The following is an 18,340-nucleotide window of genomic DNA, read 5'->3' as shown; positions in this document are numbered from 1 at the left end:
TTGATAATTTGAGTGGGTTCATATGGATCGTTGAGTGTAGCATCCCATACTCCTTTATCCATGAATTCAAGAAAAATTTGCATCTTGATTTTCCAAAAAAGCATAATTCTCACCAGCAAATAAATGTGGTCTATTTGTTGATGCACCTTCACCAAAAGTTTGAGAAGTAAAAGCCATTTTTCAGGATCAAATCGATTAAACAAAAATAGTAATCGATTTGTATTTCAAATATTTTATGAAAACCAGCTCTGGTGTCAATTGTTAAAAAATAACGACTTAGTTTCTCACACCAAGAGGGGGGGGTGAATTGGTGTTGCGTAAAAATATAAGATTTCAAAATCTTTTTCGCAAAATAGGATGTCTTTACGCTTTTCTTGAACCGCAAGTAAAATGGTATGTAATGCAGCAGTTCACTTAATCAAATGCAATGACAGACAAATCGATTATATATAGAGACAGGGAAGAGAGAATTCAAACATTGGTTCGGCCAAGCCTACATCCATTGTCCTTCCAATCAACCTGAGTTGGAAGCCAATGCACTATAAAGATATAGGTTTTTACACCAAGGTTTTTACAGCAACCTCATGTCAAAATGTAAAACACCTCTCTAACCCACTAATCTAAATATAGGCAATAAACAATACAAACACGCATCAAGAACACCCTCTTCTGCTGTTAAACCCTTTGAGTCAGCCTCAAAGTCAAGAACACAGTTCTTCTTCCTGTAATCACAATAGGGAACACCAACCAATCTTCATGATTGCAGATTTTCTGATCAAGCAGTGTAAACCTCTTTGTGCAGATAGATAAATAAAAGGAAAATTTTCAAAAAAATAAAAAATAAGAGAAGTGATATAAAATCTGAATTGTTCAAGATTATTTTTCTTTTGGATGACAAAGAACATCTTTCAGGTTTATTAGGCCTCGTTTCCATATTGGGCTCCTTTAAACCCAATTTTTCTAAAGTTAAAAATGCTTAAAAAATTCTTGTGGCATGTTCATAATTTTCAAATGACATCATTTTGTTTGATTTTATTTCTTCTTTTTCTTCATTTCAAATAAATATAAAAAAAAATTGAAAAGAGAAAAAACAGTCCTCCAAAGGCGCAATTACCTTTATGATTTTCCTGGAGTCCACTTCTTTTGAAAAATGATAAATATATGTTGTTTTTTATAATTTTCTTTTGTATAATGTTTTCATTGTGAGAATTTTTCAAAAACAGAAAAAATCAAATTCATTTTCAAGAGTTGTTACTATGAGAGTAGAAATAACAGTTGTTGAGTCCATTGGGCCCATTTTCAGTGTAAGGTTTTCGTTAGTCTCATTTTTCCAAAAAATAAAAAAATAAAAGAATATTTCCTTTATCGTATTTCATAATTCTCACATCACGTTTTAATTTAAAACAAAAAATGTAAAAATTTATTTTTTCAATTCCTTGAGTAGCACTGGCAGTTAGATCTATTTGGCCCATTAAGCTCAAATCGCCTCGCATTCAGTTCAATTTGCTTCAAGCCCAAGTTTGACCTAGTTTCTTTGTAGTCTTGTAAAATAAAAGTCAATAAAAATCTTGAGAAAAAAATCAAACAATTTCAAAATACCAAATTTTAAACATTTTCTTTTTAATACATTTGACTAAGTTGTCATGCATGATTTTCTGTGAATTCTTTGTTAAAAAAAATTTGAGAAGGAAAGATGAACATTTTTCGAGTCCATTAGGCCCAACTGCCATGTGTGGTTTCTCTTGATCCCAATACATTTAAATTTCTGAAAATAGAAGAAAATACATGTTTCTTTTTGTTTTGTGTTTGCAAATTCACAATTTTCCTTTTCGTTTGTGTAGAAATTTGTTGGTGGTAAAAAAAGATGAAAAATGAAGGAATTCTAACCAATGTTTTAAGATTTTTGTCATGACAATAAAAAGAATAGTTTTTGGGCCCATTGGGTCGAGTTGTATTGTAAAATTTTTCTTTAATCCAATCTTCTGAAATCCTTTGATAATAAAAAAAATGAATTTCTTTTAGCTTGTTCCATAAAATATGAAAAATGAAAAAAATGCTTTCTTTATCATTTTCCTGTGTCAGGCTTGCATAGCTCAATTCATCTTACTCATTGGATCCAACTCATTTGATAAGCCCAGCTTCCTTCAAGCCCAATTCCCTCCAAGTCCAATTCGATTTGGATTTTGTAGTGTTGGAAAGTAAAAAGAAAAGAAAAATGGAAAGAAAAGAAGCTCAATGCATTTTTTTGCTTTTTAGTGTAATAAGTCAAATAGTAGTTTTTGAGTCCATTAAGTCCATTTGTGATCTGCTTTTTTCATTAAACTCAATTTCTGAAAAAGTAGCACAAACAAAAAAAATACAAAACTTTTCTTTCAGTAAGTTGCATAATTTTCCCTTCATAACACATTTTTCATTCATAAAAAAAAAGCATAAACGTGAAAATTTTTAAAAAGATTTCTTTTAGTAACTTGCATCATTCTCTCTTCATTGTACATTTCTTCATAAAAACAAACTTGAAAAATTCAAATATACTTCTTTTACCAAGTGCATCATTTCCATTTCATATTACATTTCTTCATTCATAAAAAAAAAAGAGAAACACAAGTTTGAAAAATTCAAAAATATTTCTTTGAGCAAGTATCATTTTTTTCATTTCATATTGCATTTATAAAAAAAGCAAAAAATGGGCACAAAATATCACATGGTGAGTCAATTGTTTTCAAGTCAAGTCATCAAATTTATGATATTCTAAACATAAAATAAAGGATGTTATTCTTTGTTGGGTCAAATAATTGGATTACATTTGCTAATAAAATATCAGTGTGTGCATTGCTTGAAAACTCCCATCCTTCAGCCATTGTTCGAAAATGTCAATCCTCCGGCCTTCATTGTACAAAAGGATTTACCTCAATCATGGCCCAAAATAAACAAGTTATACAAATAGGGCAGTTTGGCTTGGCCAAAATTATTTTTGTTTGTGCTAGCAGGTAATCCCTGAATCCATCAAGAAAAAAAAGAAGAGTTTCAAATAACAAAACTAAAGAGAAATAACTCGTGTTAAAGTCATTTGATTTGTCACAGAGTTAATCTTTTGAAGATAAAGTAATCAGAGTTTAAGATGATGTGTGACCGTTTTTCTTCTTCCAAAAAATATATGTCCATTGATACCCCCATTTGAGCAAAAAAAAAAGAAGAATAAATTCTTTGTCAAAATTTACCCAACAAAAGTTACCAATACAATAGAAGTCAACTCAAGATGCGAACAAAGGACACTTAGTGATCAAAGAGAGTTAATCAAGAAAAGTAAATAAAAAGAGAAATCACTAAGCGATGATAAGTGAAAAGAATGAGAAATAGAATTTGAAAAGAGTAAAGCACTGAAGTGGTTGACAACTAGCAGAATTCAAGACCAGAATGGTAACCCTTGTTTCAAAAAAAGAATAATAACATGGAAACATTTGTTTGGGCCTTATCCTTTCTTTGAAAACCCTTGAGCCCATAACCTTGTTACAAGCCCAATAAAAGTCCACATTGATTGAATGATGATTTCTTCAATTTTCATAAAGCTCAATTGTGTGATAAGTTGAAATGACTTGCAATGTAGTTATAAAAAAAAGAAAGTGAAAATAAAGAAATGAAATGTCTTAGGAAGAGGGGATTTTCTTGCTAGCTAGTCAAAAAGAAAGGTCAGATCATTTGGGAGCATCCTTTTCATTCAATCCTTGCCAAACCCATTCACAGACTGGGGGCAACCCTATTTGGCCTCATTTATCCTGATGTTCATCAATCTATTCTTAAAATTAAGGCAACCTTTTTGGGCCTTTCATGATCCTGATTTGTCCATCCTATCAAAATTGGGGCAGTTGTTTTAGCTTTGCATGATTCTAGTTCGTCCTTCAATTCATAAATCCATACTCAAAACAGGGCAGCCACTTTGGGCCTTTCATGATTTTGGTTCATCTTATCATTCGTAAACCCAAAACGGGGCAACATTTTTGGGCCTCACATGATGCTAATTTGCCTTGACATTCATTGATCCATACCCGAAACTAGGGGCAATTTTGTGAGACACATATGGATTTCACGGCCTCACGAGTCGTAGATACATTTGTCCATACCCATTTTTCCAAACCCCAATCTAGGGGCAGCTTTTTGAGTATCTCCTATCTCACATTGGCATTTGCAACTGTTTTGAGGAGTGACAGGCCCACATGGTGATCCTGGTACCCTTTAAATCCTTCCAAACATCTTTCACACATTTGTCTAATCTTTGATATCAAGCATGCATACACTAGTGTTTCAAGAGAAATGTCAAGCACAAGAACACCATGTTCAAACATTTGACTTCAAAAATGTGTGACATCCATAATTTCAAAAAAGTGTGAATGATGAATGATAAAAAGAACCATGAGTGAGGAAAAGAAGAGAGAGAAGATTTAAAGGATACATAAATTTGATGAATTCAAAGATAGCACATTGACTCTAAAAAAAATCATGTTCTCATAGTCTTGCATCATGTACAGAATAATAGTATTTTGCTTAACATTAGGAGATGAAGGTTTTTTTTAAAAAAAATTTAAAACCCAATTTGAATAACCTATAAGCCTAGTTGGTTGACCTCTCTGCCTAGTGTTTCCTTACCCATTCAAGCAATTTGTCTACTTGTTAAGTCAAATGTGTTTACATCTTCAAGCCCAGTCTGTCTAACCCATGAGCCCAGTTGGTTAACCTCTCTGTCTAGTGTTTCCGTACCAATTCAATCAATTTGTCTACCTGTTAAGTCAAATGTGTTTAAATCTTCAAGCCCAGTCTGTCCAACCCATAAGCCCAGTTGGCTAACCTTTCTGTCTAGTGTTTCGTCAATTCAATCAATTTGTCTACTCGTTAAGTCAAATGTGTTTAACCCTTTTAGCTTAGTTTGGTCAAACCCGTTGAGTCTAATATGTTAACTCGTCAAACCCAATTTGGTTAGCCCATCAAACCCATATTTGTTTGTTTCCCTTAAGTCCAGTCTGTTTGGCTCATGTAAGCCCGATGTGTATGGCCTCATAAGCTTAATATGTCTAGCCAATTAAGGTCAGTTTGTGTGTCCATTAAGTCTTTGTTTTAAAACATGAGTCTATAGTTGTCAAGCTCGCTAAACTCAGTTTCATTTCACCCGTTTCAATAAGAGCGAGTCAATCAAGATTTTAAAAAAGAAAAAATGTATTTTGTGTGTTTCGCATTCAATATTTCAAAATAAAAAAAAATCAAAAAGAGAGGAAAATAAAACAAGAAAGATTTTGAAAGAAAGATAATTGTTAAGAAGAATAAAAGTTTGTTGAAAAGAAACTGAACATCCAGAAAAGTTGCTAAAGAAAAAGAGATCGATATCAAGAAAGTTTTTTTGAGAAAAAAAATAAACATAACAAAGTTTTGGAAAGTGAACCTCAAGGAAGTTTTGGAACGGGACCCTCTATTGTGTAAGGTCACCGGATCCTTTGAAAATTGACCCTCCGCTGTGTAATGGTCATTTTTCCAGTAAACATTAAAGAACTTCAACAAAGTTTTGGTATCTCAGCCCTCTGTTAGGCAATGGTTGAGCCCAATCCAGATTTATTGGTATCTCGGCCTTCTGCGAGGCAATGGTCGAGCCCAATCCTTTATTGGTATCTCGACCCTTTGCAAAGTCATTGGTCGAGCCCAATCCTTTATTGGTATCTCGACCCTTTGCAAAGTCATTGGTCAAGCTCAATCCCTTCATTGGTATCTCGACCCTCTACAAAGTCATTGGTCGAGCCCAATCTAGATTCATTAGTATCTCGACCTTCTGCAAAGTCATTGGTCGGGTACAATCCTTTCATTGGTATCTCGGCCTTCTACAAAGTCATTGGTCAGGCCCAATCCTTTCATTGGTACTCGACCCTCTACAAAGTCATTGGTCGACCCCAATCCTTTCATTGGTATCTCGACCCTCTGCAAAGTAATTGGTCGACCCCAATCTTTTCATTGGCATCTCGGCCCTCTGCAAAGTCATTGGTCAGGCCCAATCCTTTCATTGGTACTCGACCCTCTACAAAGTCATTGGTCGGCCCCAATCCTTTCATTGGTATCTTGGCCCTCTACAAAGTCATTGGTCGAGCCCAATCCTTTCATTGGTATCTCGACCCTCTACAAAGTAATTGGTCGAGCCCAATCCTATCATTGGTATCTCGACCCTCTGCGGGGCATTGGTCGGTCCCAATCCAAATTCATTGGTATCTCGGTCCTCCGCAAAGTCATTGGTTGGGCCCAATCCTTTCATTGGTATCTCGACCCTGTACACAGTTATTGGTCGAGTCCAATCCTTTTATTGGTATATCGACCCTCTGCAAAGCATTGGTCGAGCTCAATCCTATCATTGGTATCTCGACCCACTGCAAAGTTATTGGTCGGACCCAATCCTTTCATTATCTCGGCCCTCTACAAAGTCATTGGTCAGGCCCAATCCTTTCATTGGTATCTCGGCCCTCTGCAAAGTCATTGGTCGGGCCCAATCTTTTCATTGGTATCTCGGTCCTCTGCAAAGTCATTGGTCGGCCCCAATTCTTTCATTGGAATCTCGACCCTCTGCAAAGTCATTGGTCGAGCCCAATCCTTTCATTGGTATGTCGGCTCTCTCTAAAGTCATTAGTCAAGCCCAATTCTTTCATTGGTATTTCGGTCCTCTGCAAAGTCATTGGTCGGACCCAATCTTTTAGCACACCTCATTTTGTCATTCATATGATTAATATACCCTCCACCCACCATTAATTAAAATTTTTAAAAAATATATAAAATGATAGAAATCGTAAAAATCCTTTTCTTTTGTTATGTGGAGTCCCGTTACATGTTAATGTGATCGTCAAAATTTTCAAGTTTTTTTGTGGGGATTGTTCATGCCCTTTGTGTTGTTGAATGGTAACCATTTTCTCGTGTTTCAAGTATTTGATTGTGATTTGTTATCTTTTAGTGTTTAATTGTGATTCTTTATTTTTTAAGTGTTGAATGTGATTTCTTATTTTTCGTATTTTTAATTGTTCATTTTGAAATGCGGACAAAATTAATGTTTCTATCCTTACTTATCTTTAATTACGATAAAATCTAAATAAAGAGAGACAGCTGTCAACCTCCAATTTTGTCCATGTATTTTTAATATAAAAAACATAAAAGTTTAAAATAAATTTTTTTTATCATGTTTATTTTATTTCATTTTGGTACTTGTCAACACCTAATTTTGTCCAAATAATTTATAATAAAAAAAGTAAAAGAAATAAATATGTCAAATTAAAAAATAAATCTAAATATTTCTTTCTTTTATTGTTTTATTTCATTTTATTGAATTTGATGTTAGTCAGATGTTTTTTTATTTGGTTGTGATTTTATATGGATTTTATTATTAAATTTTATTTTATAAGATTTTATTTTATTTGGTTTGGTTTGATTTGATGTGAAATTATTTTGTTAGTTGTTTTTATTTGTTTTAAATTGATTTGATGTGATTTATGTGATTTGATTTCATTTTGTTTAATTTGGTTATATTTGGTTCTATTTGATTGAATTTTTATTTATTGTTTTGTTGTTAAAGTCTTCAGTTTTTCTTTCTTGTTTATTTTATTTAATGAATGTTCCTATTGTCTTAAGTTGATTTTACTTGGTGTTATTTTTTTTTATTATATTTTTATTTTATTTTTATTTTCTTGATTTAATTGTGTTTCATTTTATTTATTGTTTTTTTTATTTTTATTTATTTTGTTTTGATATAGATGATTTGATTTGATTTCATTGGGTTTAATTAGATTATATTTGATTTTATTTGATTTGTTTTCTATTTATTATTTTGTTTCTGCAAGCTTTTTCTTTTATTCTACTCTTCACCAACTCATAATAACTTATAGCTTTCATTTATATCCGACCATTCCCCACTCAATTGAAATTTTTCTTCCATTAATTTATATCCCACTTTTCGGTACCTTTTCCTCCATTTATTCCATTTCAGATTTTTTAATCGCCACCTTCACTCATCTTTATTCATCATATTTTATTATCAATCACATGCTGTTCAACATTTTTTTCTTCACTGCCGACACTTTGGTGTCTTCCTACTTCACCATTTGCACAATGCATCAATCATGACAATAGAAAAACATGACCCACAAGCTACAGAAGATCTATTTTTATCTATATTTTTATATGTACCAATTGAGGTCTCCCACCTTTAACAATTTCTCAGTAAAAGTTTGCCGACAGTTTTGATCTTCTGCCGATTTAAGGAGAGGAGAGTCTGGAATCGAAGGGGATTCTCCTTCCAGGGGAGAAAAAGGAAAAGAACGAGAGGGTGAGATCTGGACCGAAAAAGAAAACAAAAAAGAAACAATACAGAGAAGATAGAAACAGGTATGTCAGCTAGTTTACTATGTTATTTGGTGGCGGTTCGGATTCTTGTGAATGTTTGAAATGTGTTTAACTGGTTGGGATTATATAATATGTGATTGTTATGTTTGATAATTAATATTACACCTCTTTATCCTCGATTACTGGTCAATTCACGCTATCTTTGTATCCTCCCTTACGTTGCTTCATCACCTTTACATCCTTTTGTTTCATCCATCAAGCAACCATTCGAAACCAATATTTCTTCCATAAGAAATTTACAAGAATAGAGAAAAATGAAAGCTAATGAACATAACACCCTTTTCAGAATCAGATTCAAGGTTTCTTTCATTTTCAGTTTCTTGTAATTCAATTAGGTATCTAATTTCATCCTCTTCAATTTCGTCAGCCCCTTTCAGATTTCCACCTTTTCCATTTTAGAATTCGTCAAATTCATCCCCATTTTTCTCACCGGATCACCACGCACCCGCGGACAAACCCACCACCGAAAGCATCATCATCCTGTCTCCACCAGGACCCAATCCCGCAAAGCCTTTGTCAAAACGGAACCTGCAAACAGCAAATCCAGAAGTCTAGATCAACCCAGTCAAACCGCCTCAGGCAGCCGCAGCTTTCATCAACCACCATATCACCGGTGGTAAAACCCAACTTCCTCGCCCCTATCCGCCTTCAACGTCCGCCCACCACTTCCTCAGCCTCACCGCGCCGCCGTGAAGTTGCATCAACCACGAACTCCAGCGTCGACCACCCAACTCACCAACCTCCAAGCCGTCGTCAACCTCCACCGCGAGTCATTCCCTCCACCATCAGCCACCCCGAATCATCGCCGCCACGACCACGAAGTCTCGGTCACCTTCCACTATCCTCCCCAGACGACGAGTTCGCCATCGTCGTCTTGCCAAGGAACTCCGCCTTCAGGGGCCGCCGCCGTTCTCCAACCTCAAAGCCCTTGCCGGCGCCATGGTGTTCGCCGCCGTCTCCCTCCGCCACTCCACAGCAGCGACCCCTATCGGAGTCCTCTACCATTGCCGCTTGCACCGCATCGGTTTGGGGAGGAAAGGGGAAACTGCCCCTGTTGCTGGCTGCTGGCTGCTGGCTGCCGAGAAGGGAAGGAGAGGAGATCTCCCTTTTTCTGACTCTTGACAAAGTTTACCCTACAAAAAGAGGTTTGGGCTCGTGCCCGGTCCGTGTTTTTGGAGGAAAGTGCATGGGCTTTAACCCATCTTGCGAAAAAGAGGAAGAAATTTGGGCTCGGTCCAATTCTCAAATTTGGAAGAAAAGAAATAAAACACTCGGGCCTTGTGGCCCGTTTTTGAAACTCTGAAAAAGAGTTTGGACTTTGGTCCGTTTGTTTTATGGAGACTCCAAAATGGGTTTGGACCTTGGATTAGCTTAGCTTTTTTTCATCCCACGTTGTGTAAACATTGTTTTAACAAAATAAAAAAATAGAAATTGTAAAATCACAAAAATAATTTTTAGATTTTCGTTATTGTCTCTCTTTGTTTTTCATCAATAAGATATAAAAATCACAAAAATAGTTTCTTACCTTTCCTTTACAAAAGTGGAAATACAAATACATAACAAGTGATTTTGTTAAGTTCACTCCAAAAAAAATCTAAAATTTTTCATAATCATTTTTAAACAATTTATAAATCATTTTCAAATATATTTTAAAAAGAACTACGGTACTCTAGATTTTGATATTTTCGAAGAAAATAACATTTTGAAAACTACATAACTTTGCATATTTTGATATTTTTCAAATATATTTTATGGATTTTATTCTTATTTTGTTTTAACTGATTTTATTTTGTTTTATGTGATTTGATATTATGTGATTTTATTTTATTTATTTTTCTTCATTTTATTTGATTGTTATTTTGTTTTTATATAGCTTTTTTATTTTTATTTTACGATTTCTTTATTCGTTTTGGAAGAAGCCACGATCTCCAGCACGTCTCTCCTTCATTTCATTGCACCATCACCAAGACGCCTCTTCATCAACTACCTTTTGACAGACATTATCATCTCCAATTCTGGTTAGGACAGGAGGCCAAGACTTCTTTAACTGATTCTAATATAATCTCCAATCATTCATTTTGGTGGAATGGATTCGGAACCTGTAAAAGAAAAAAACAAAAAGAAACAGTCATCATCAAAGAAGTTGAATACTCAAAGAAAAAAAGATATTCATCATCCCGGGGAAGGAAAGCAGGATCGGAACAAAAAAGAAGAGGCTACTGGAGAGGAGAAGAAGTAGAGGAAGTCAGGGGAAAGAAAATCAAAGAAGAAAAAGAACTTGGAAGCAAAAGGAAAGCATGAATAGAAAATGGGAGAATCTGGAACAAGAGAAAGAAGAAAGGTTTCAAGAGGTATGTCATGAACTTGAACTTCTATGAAATTATGTATAAGTTATGTTCAGACTCACTTTAGTAGTAGGCATATAATTCTGTGATGTTTTGCTCATATTACTGGTTATGATTTTATTTCATTGATTTCATTCAACACCCATCCATTAGTGTCACCCAGTTTTTCCCGTCCTCGTACACTATTACTCCATCATTCATTTTCCAGTTCCATTTCATTCATCTTCAATTCCATTCAATCCATCCATAATTCACAAGATAATCAAGATAAAATAGTTATTTTCATTTCACACAGAGGTACCAATTCATCACATGAAACACAAATCTAAACATCTTCCATTAGTGCAATCCGAAACCCAAGCCACCTTCACCACCAATGGAAACCCGAATCCAATCTTTCATCAAGCAAAGCGTGATCTTCATTTAATCTCCAGCTCACCCTTCCCCTGCATCTAACAAACCAATAGAGACCAAATCACAAACCACAGGCCAAAATTGGATTCAATCAGGTTCAAAGTTTCTTTCATTGCCATTCTTTAATTCAATCAAAAAAGAAAAGTATAAGATAGAGTCTTCTACTCATCTAAGGTGCCTCTCACAGCACTGTCGTCCTTACCCGTCATCATCAGCTTCAACTTCTCCTCCTCGCAAACCTTGCCTTCAGTTATCGCCGCACCGTGCACCGTGGACGCGTGCCGCATCACCCAACTCGTAACCAATCAACCATACCTCCCTGCCATCACTTCACCGGCATCCTTGTTTATCCACTCAAACCTGCAAGAAGAAAGTCACAAAACCAGAAATGACTAAGCCACTGTGAACCCTTCAATCCTTTTCCAATTTGGCCAAACCACCCTCATCCTCCTCTTCGAACCATCATCAGCCACCATAGCAAATTTCCTTGCCTCCATAGCAACCATGAGTCACCGGGAGTTTGAACAAACACCTGAAACACGGAAAAAACCCAGAAACCAGATTTGAGTACCATTCGGACGTCACCAGATAGTTGAAGGTCGCGTTGCGAGGAAACCATTACCGTAAATTCTCAAACCTAGGTTCATTCCTCCACCATCGTGGCACCGTCTTCTCCTTCATCACGGCAGTGCCGTGAACCTCCACTCATCTCCACCGCAACTTCCAACACATTTAAGCAGCTACCGTGAATTGCGCCTCAGCATCACCATGTTCATGTTAACCACACAGAGCACAGCCTGCACACACTGTTTGTGAATGGATAATTCTCTGTGTTTATTTCAATTGAAAGAGCACGACTTTTTATAAGTCTTTACAGATAAAAACTGAATCTAAGTAAATGGCTAAAAAGTAGCCACGTACATCTAAATAATAGCTAACAGGCTTAGACTAGTTCAACCCTTAGAAATAGGGCTTTATTTAAAAAACAAATAATAATTCAACAATCCCTCCCTTAAGCTCTAGCTTCCTGTAGTAATATCAACTACTCCAAGCATTTGTCGAAGTTTTTCAAATTGTTCAAGCTTCACCGCCTTAGTCATTATATCTGCCACTTGTTCCTGAGTATTGCAATATTTCAATTGAACAATGTGATCATTTACGAGATCTCTAAGAAAGTGAAATTTTACTGCAATGTGCTTACTACGTCCATGAAAGACAGGATTTTTGGACAGCTGAATAGTAGAGTTGTTATCGCATAGAATTGTGATTGGTTCCTTTCTTTCAATCCCAATATGTTCTAGAATTCTGTGAAGCCAAATACATTGACAAGCACATGCTGCTGCAGCTATATATTCTGCCTCTGTAGTTGATAAGCTAACTACTGACTGCTTTTTCGAAGCCCATGATACAGCCCCTGATCCTATTATGAATACTGCCCCAGAAGTGCTTCGTCTATCATCTAAATCCCCAGCATAGTTACTGTCACTATAAGCTGTGATTTCAGTTTTTCCTCCCTTTTGGTATAGAATACCGTACTCAATGGTACCTTTGACATACCTCAGAATACGCTTTGTGGCAGCCAAATGTGATGCCTTTGGAGTAGCCATGTACTTGCTAATTAGACTTACTCCGAACATTAGATCTGGTCGAGTGACAGTTAAGTACATGAGACTGCCAACAACTTGTTTAAATTTGGTGGCATCAACTAATGTTCCTTCATCATCTTTGGATAGTACAGTGCCTGGCACAATTGGATTGCAAACAGGATTGCATTCGGACATGTTGAACCGAGCTAACATCTCACGGGCATAACGTCTTTGGCAAATAAAAATTCCTATATCACTTTGTATAACTTCAATTCCTAGGAAGTACCTCATTCTTCCCAAATCCGTCATGTCAAATTCTGATTGCATTGAACGCTTGAAATCCTCACACATTTGACGACTATTGCCAGTAAAAATTATGTCATCAACATATAAGCTAACAATTAGAATATTACCATCAAACCTTTTAATGAACAAGGTGTGTTCACTGGAGCACCGATCAAAGTGTTCTTTTGCAAAATATGCTTCAATCCTGCTATACCAAGCTCGTGGAGCTTGTTTAAGCCCATATAGAGCTTTCTTGAGACGATACACTTGATTTTCTCTACCCCTTTTGACAAACCCTTCAGGTTGCTGAACAAACACTTCTTCTTGAAGTTCACCATGCAAGAATGCACTCTTTACATCAAGTTGGAAGACTTCCCATGTTTCTTGGGCTGCCAAGGCTAGTAAGACTCGCACTGTATCAAGTCGAGCGACTGGGGCAAAAACTTCAGTATAGTCGATTCCAAATCTTTGAGCATAACCTTTAGCAACCAATCTGGCCTTGTATTTCTCTATCAGACCTCTTTCATTGAGTTTGGTCTTAAATATCCACTTTACACCGATAGGTGTGGCTTCTTTTGGAAGATCTACGAGTTCCCAAGTGTTATTTCTTTCTATTGCTTCGATTTCAGCATTCATTGCATCTCTCCATTTTGAATTTGTATGGGCTTCTTCAAATGAGAGAGGATCTTCAGGCTCGCACATCATCATGGCTAGTAAACTCTCTTCTTCTGCTATCGAGAGGTTCGTTTCATAATCGGTCATCCATGCAGGTGGTCGCCTCTATCTTGTTGCCCTCCCTTCAGTTGGAGGATGATGAGATTCTGAGTCTGAATCAGAATTAATTAGTAGATCTGAATTGGTGTCATGACTGACTGGAAGTTCGTGTGGGAAAGAGTCTACTGGTGTCTCTTCTAGGACCGGAGTTTCACTTTCACGAGTATCATCCTTTGCATTGCCATGCCAATTCCAGCTTTTGTCCTCCTCAAACACTACATCCCTGCTTATGATGACTTTATTGTTAGCAGGATTGTATAGTTTGTAAGCTTTTGATTCTTCACTTATCCCCAAGAGTATACACGGTTGACTTTTATCATCTAATTTGTTGCGCTTTTGATCTGGAATATGAACGTGGCCAATGCAACCAAATATTCGAAAGTAGCCAACATGTGGTTTGACTCCACTCCAAAGTGCTTCTGGTGTTTGGTGATCTATTGCCGATGATGGACTTCGATTTTGGACGTGAACGCACCACCGGACAGCATCAGGCCAATATGACTTTGGAACACATTTCTCATGTAAAACTGCTCGAACTGCATTCAAGATAGTGCGGTTCTTTCTTTCTGCAACTCCGTTTTGTTGCGGAGTGTAAGCTGTGGTCTTTTGTCTTGAAATCCCTTGATGATTGCAGTAATTTTCAAATTCCTCAGAGGTAAATTCACCACCTCTGTCAGTTCTTAGACAGATAATGGAAGCGTTGACTTCTTTTTCCACACGGGCTTTAAAGCTTTTGAATGCACTAAATGTTTCAGATTTTGCATGTAGAAAGTAAACCCATGTTTTACGAGAGTAATCATCAATGAAACTTAGAACGTACTTCTTGTTGCTGTGAGACGAGGGTGAAATGGGACCACACACATCAGCATGAATTAGTTGGAGTTTCTTCAACGCTCTCCAAAGACTTTGTGTTGGTATGGTGTCCCTATGTTGTTTTCCAATGAGACACGAGGTGCATGTTTCTTTGGTCGCCTTTAGAGGTGGAAGGCCGGTGACCAATTGCTTGTTGGCAAGTGTGCAAAGTCCCTGAAAGTTCAGATGAGCAAACCTTTTATGCCAAAGTTGTACTTCTTGTTCAGAAGATTCATCTACATGAAGACACTGTGATTCACGAGGATTCATTGAGGATGTTAGATAAAACATCCTATTTCCTTTCATGCTAGAGTGAAGAAGTAATCCACGATCTGGATGGAAAATTTTACAAGAGTCATTTTGAATCAATACAGCCAAACCTTTCTCTTGGAGTTGGCCTAAACTTAGAAGATTGGTTCTATGTTCTGGAACATAATATACATCTGTGATGATATGTGAGCAACCATTAATACAAACTCGAATGTCTCCTTTTGCTTCTACAGCCATAGTGTTGTCATTACCAAGCTTGACGGTCTTGCATAGTCCCTGTTCGTGTATCTTGGTAAACCACTGTTTATTTCCAGTCACTGCAACCAGAATCAAGAAACCAGTCTTCTTGCTGCACATGATTTGTTTCTTCATATGCTACCAATAATATTTCATCTTCTACCCCTGATGATTCCTCGCACATTGCATAATATGCTTGTTTTTCGAGTCGTGGGCACTCATATTGGAAGTGTCCTAGTTTGTGACACCGAAAACACTCCACAAGTGCTTTATTCAATGATTGTCTTCCGCGACCTCTTCCACGACCTCCTCGGTTGTATCCGCCACCTCCTCGGTTGTATCCTGTTTCTGATCTACTATCATGAGAAATTTTCAGCACTTGTTCATCGGGTTGCGAGTCTTGCATTCTCTGCTCATGAACCAGTAAGCTTCCATGGAGTTCATCAAGACTTAGTTTACTCAAATCATTAGATTCTTCTATTGAGCACACAACATAATTGAATTTTGGCGTGAGTGATCTGAGTATTTTGCTAACCACAGTACTTGAGTCCATCACCTCTCCATTCGACTTCATCTTGTTGACAGTACTAAGAGTACGTCCCAGATATTGATCAATGGTTTCAGCATCTTTCATAGTGAGTAACTCAAACTCACGTCTCAAGGCTTGGAGTTGTGCTCGTTTGACCCTGGTTGAGCCTTGGAATTTTTGTTGCATGGACTGCCAAATCTTCTTGGACGTACTTTTGTCCAGAATAGTGTCTAATATCTCCCTGTCAATGGCCTGAAACAGGTAATTTTTTACCTTCAAGTCCTTCAACGTAGCGTCAGCTACAACCTTTTCTTGAGCTTCAGTGGGATGGGTACCTAAGAGCGGTATCCCATCTTGAATAATCTGCCACATCTCTTTGCTGCGTAAGAAATTTTCCATGGTCATAGACCAAAACTCATAGTGACCATCAAATTTGGGAATGGCAGGTTGAACAAATTTCTCCATATTGGACATCCTTCCTTCTTTCTTCTGTTCATGCACTCACACCGTTTCCCTTTTTCTGTATGTGCACTCCCCACACTCTTTTCACTGCTTTCACTCACGGGTTCTCTTTCTTCTATATGTGCACTTACACTCTTCTCACTTGCACTACAGCTGTTCACACTTTATCACAGCTGTTCACTCTGTATCAGGCCCCGTATGGAGCTCTGATACCACTTGTTAACCACACAGAGCACAGCCTGCACACACTGTTTGTGAATGGATAATTCTCTGTGTTTATTTCAATTGAAAGAGCACGACTTTTTATAAGTCTTTACAGATAAAAACTGAATCTAAGTAAATGGCTAAAAAGTAGCCACGTACATCTAAATAATAGCTAACAGGCTTAGACTAGTTCAACCCTTAGAAATAGGGCTTTATTTAAAAAACAAATAATAATTCAACAGTTCATCTACCCTGAACCATCGCGCCTCCCCTCCGCCTTCGCCCCTTCTCCAAGCCGTCGTCAGTCGCCGTAGCGCGCCTCACTGCCTCCATTGCGTCGTCGTCTTCTCCTTCATCACAGCCGTTCAACTCCACCATCTACACCACCTTAAATTTCCCTTACCGCCGCCAAGAGCCACTCTCCATTATCTTGACCTTCCCTCCGAATCTCGTCCAATCAGGTTTAGTCATCGTCGTTCTCGCCACCCTCGCTGCCGGAAGGTCCCCGTTGGCTTCACAACCGCGAACTCTTTCCCGCGAACACTGTCATCGCATAGGAAGGACGACCTTTGGCGCGCTAATGGCAGGGTTGCTTCGGATGAACTTTTCTCTCGGCGTGAATCTTGTTGCTAAAGAGGAGGATCCTTCCCCTACGCGGCTAGCTAAGAAAAGAAAGGTTGGGGCAGTTTTATTTTCCCTCTTTCTGCCTGAGAGGAATACCTGAAAGGAAAATGATACTTGAACAACCATTTTTCACAACATTTAGACACGCGCACACGTGTCAAAATCTGAGTGGTGCAGTTGGAAAAATTAAATGAAAATGGACCACTCAGATTTTGACACGTGTGCGCGTGTCTAAATGTTGTCAAAAATGGTTGTTCAAGTGTCATTTTCCTACCTGAAATGGCATGGGCTTAGGCTCGTTTTCAAATCCGAAAAAAAAATGAAAAATAGTGGAGAATTGATTTTAGGGTTTCAGCCCATTTTCATTTCTGGAATGAAAGCGTTTCCTTTTTAGAAGGAAATTGGGTTAGCCCCTTTTTTTTTCTCCTTGTTCTGTTTTACTTCCTTTAGTTTAGTTTTGTTCTGTTTTACTTCCTTTAGTTTTGTTTTTGGTTTTTGTATATATTAATCCTATACTCTTTAAAGGTATTGTCTTCGGACGGACGTTGTAGGGTGTTAATACCTTCCCTACACATAATCGACTCCCGAGCTCAGAAAATCTGATTTTTGTAGACAATGCCTAATTTTATGGTTTTTTCCGTAGTTTTCCAGAATAAACTATTGTGGCGACTCCAAACTCTGATTTTAAACCGTTTGTCATTTTTTTGTACGGTTCGTCAACTCCCTCGTCGCGATCTAAGTTGCGATAGATGATCTGTCGCAACCTCATACCCGTTAAATTATTTTAACTTAAACAAATCATGGATATAAACTTGTTGGACTTAGATCTAGTAAGATCCTTTGCAAGGACCGGAGGATACATCTAGACTGGACTTCAAACTAGACTATAGATAAAATTGAGTTAAAAGAAAACTAATTGTATCAACCCTCTTTGACACAAACATAATATTCTTTCACTTTTGTCTCTTAGAAAAATGAACAAAAATTTAAAATATTTGGAAGTTCAAGACAAGCTGGGATATAAACGATGGAGTCCTACTAAAGAACAAGTTGCTCTACTAGATGCCCTTTTTGCATTTGGGATACGAAATCCAAATAGAGAGCATGTGCACAAGATTGCAACGAAACTTAAAATTTATGGGGAAATTGGAGAGTATAGCGTTTATTGTTGGTTTCAAAATTATGGGTATCGTGAAAAGCAACGATGGTTGAAGCAAAGCACCATCACCACATCTTACTCTCCACTACCCCCTTGCCACCTTTTATGAATGTAAAATATGTTGTATTTTTTTTTTACTTTTATTTATTTATTATTATTATTTTAACATTTATATTTTTATTTATTT

At 37.0% G+C, this 18,340-nt stretch overlaps 1 protein-coding gene and 1 long non-coding RNA gene across 10 annotated transcripts in view; one reads left to right on the top strand and one right to left on the bottom strand.

The window, feature by feature from the left end:
* Window positions 1-7,968: 7,968 nt before the first annotated feature.
* The window catches only part of LOC148201712 (uncharacterized), a 46,568-nt gene continuing 36,196 nt past the window's right edge, over window positions 7,969-18,340 (top strand). For 7 of the 9 annotated variants that reach the window (XR_015784706.1, XR_015784708.1, XR_015784709.1 and 4 more), the window contains exons 1-2: window positions 7,970-8,394; window positions 10,329-10,763. This is a non-coding gene — a long non-coding RNA (uncharacterized LOC148201712). Of the gene's footprint in view, window positions 8,395-10,328; window positions 10,764-18,340 lie in introns of all 9 variants that reach the window. The other 2 variants (XR_015784710.1, XR_015784702.1) reach the window with 2 other exon arrangements.
* LOC148201714 (uncharacterized) lies at window positions 10,485-18,338 on the bottom strand. Its single transcript, XM_088108457.1, has one exon. The coding sequence runs from the start codon at window positions 16,176-16,178 to the stop codon at window positions 15,243-15,245; it is 936 nt and encodes a 311-aa protein (XP_087964583.1). The 5' UTR covers window positions 16,179-18,338; the 3' UTR covers window positions 10,485-15,242.

Source organism: Vigna umbellata, chromosome 3 (assembly GCF_029865625.1).
Source record: "Vigna umbellata cultivar VRB3 chromosome 3, Vumbellata_1.0, whole genome shotgun sequence".
NCBI classification, from domain to species: Eukaryota; Viridiplantae; Streptophyta; class Magnoliopsida; order Fabales; family Fabaceae; genus Vigna; species Vigna umbellata.
This window is presented reverse-complemented; position numbering and strand designations above follow the sequence as displayed.

Excerpts from the sequence above, each read along its gene's own strand:
- LOC148201714 (XM_088108457.1), bottom strand. The coding sequence starts at position 16,178 with ATGTCCAATATGGAGAAATTTGTTCAACCTGCCATTCCCAAATTTGAT.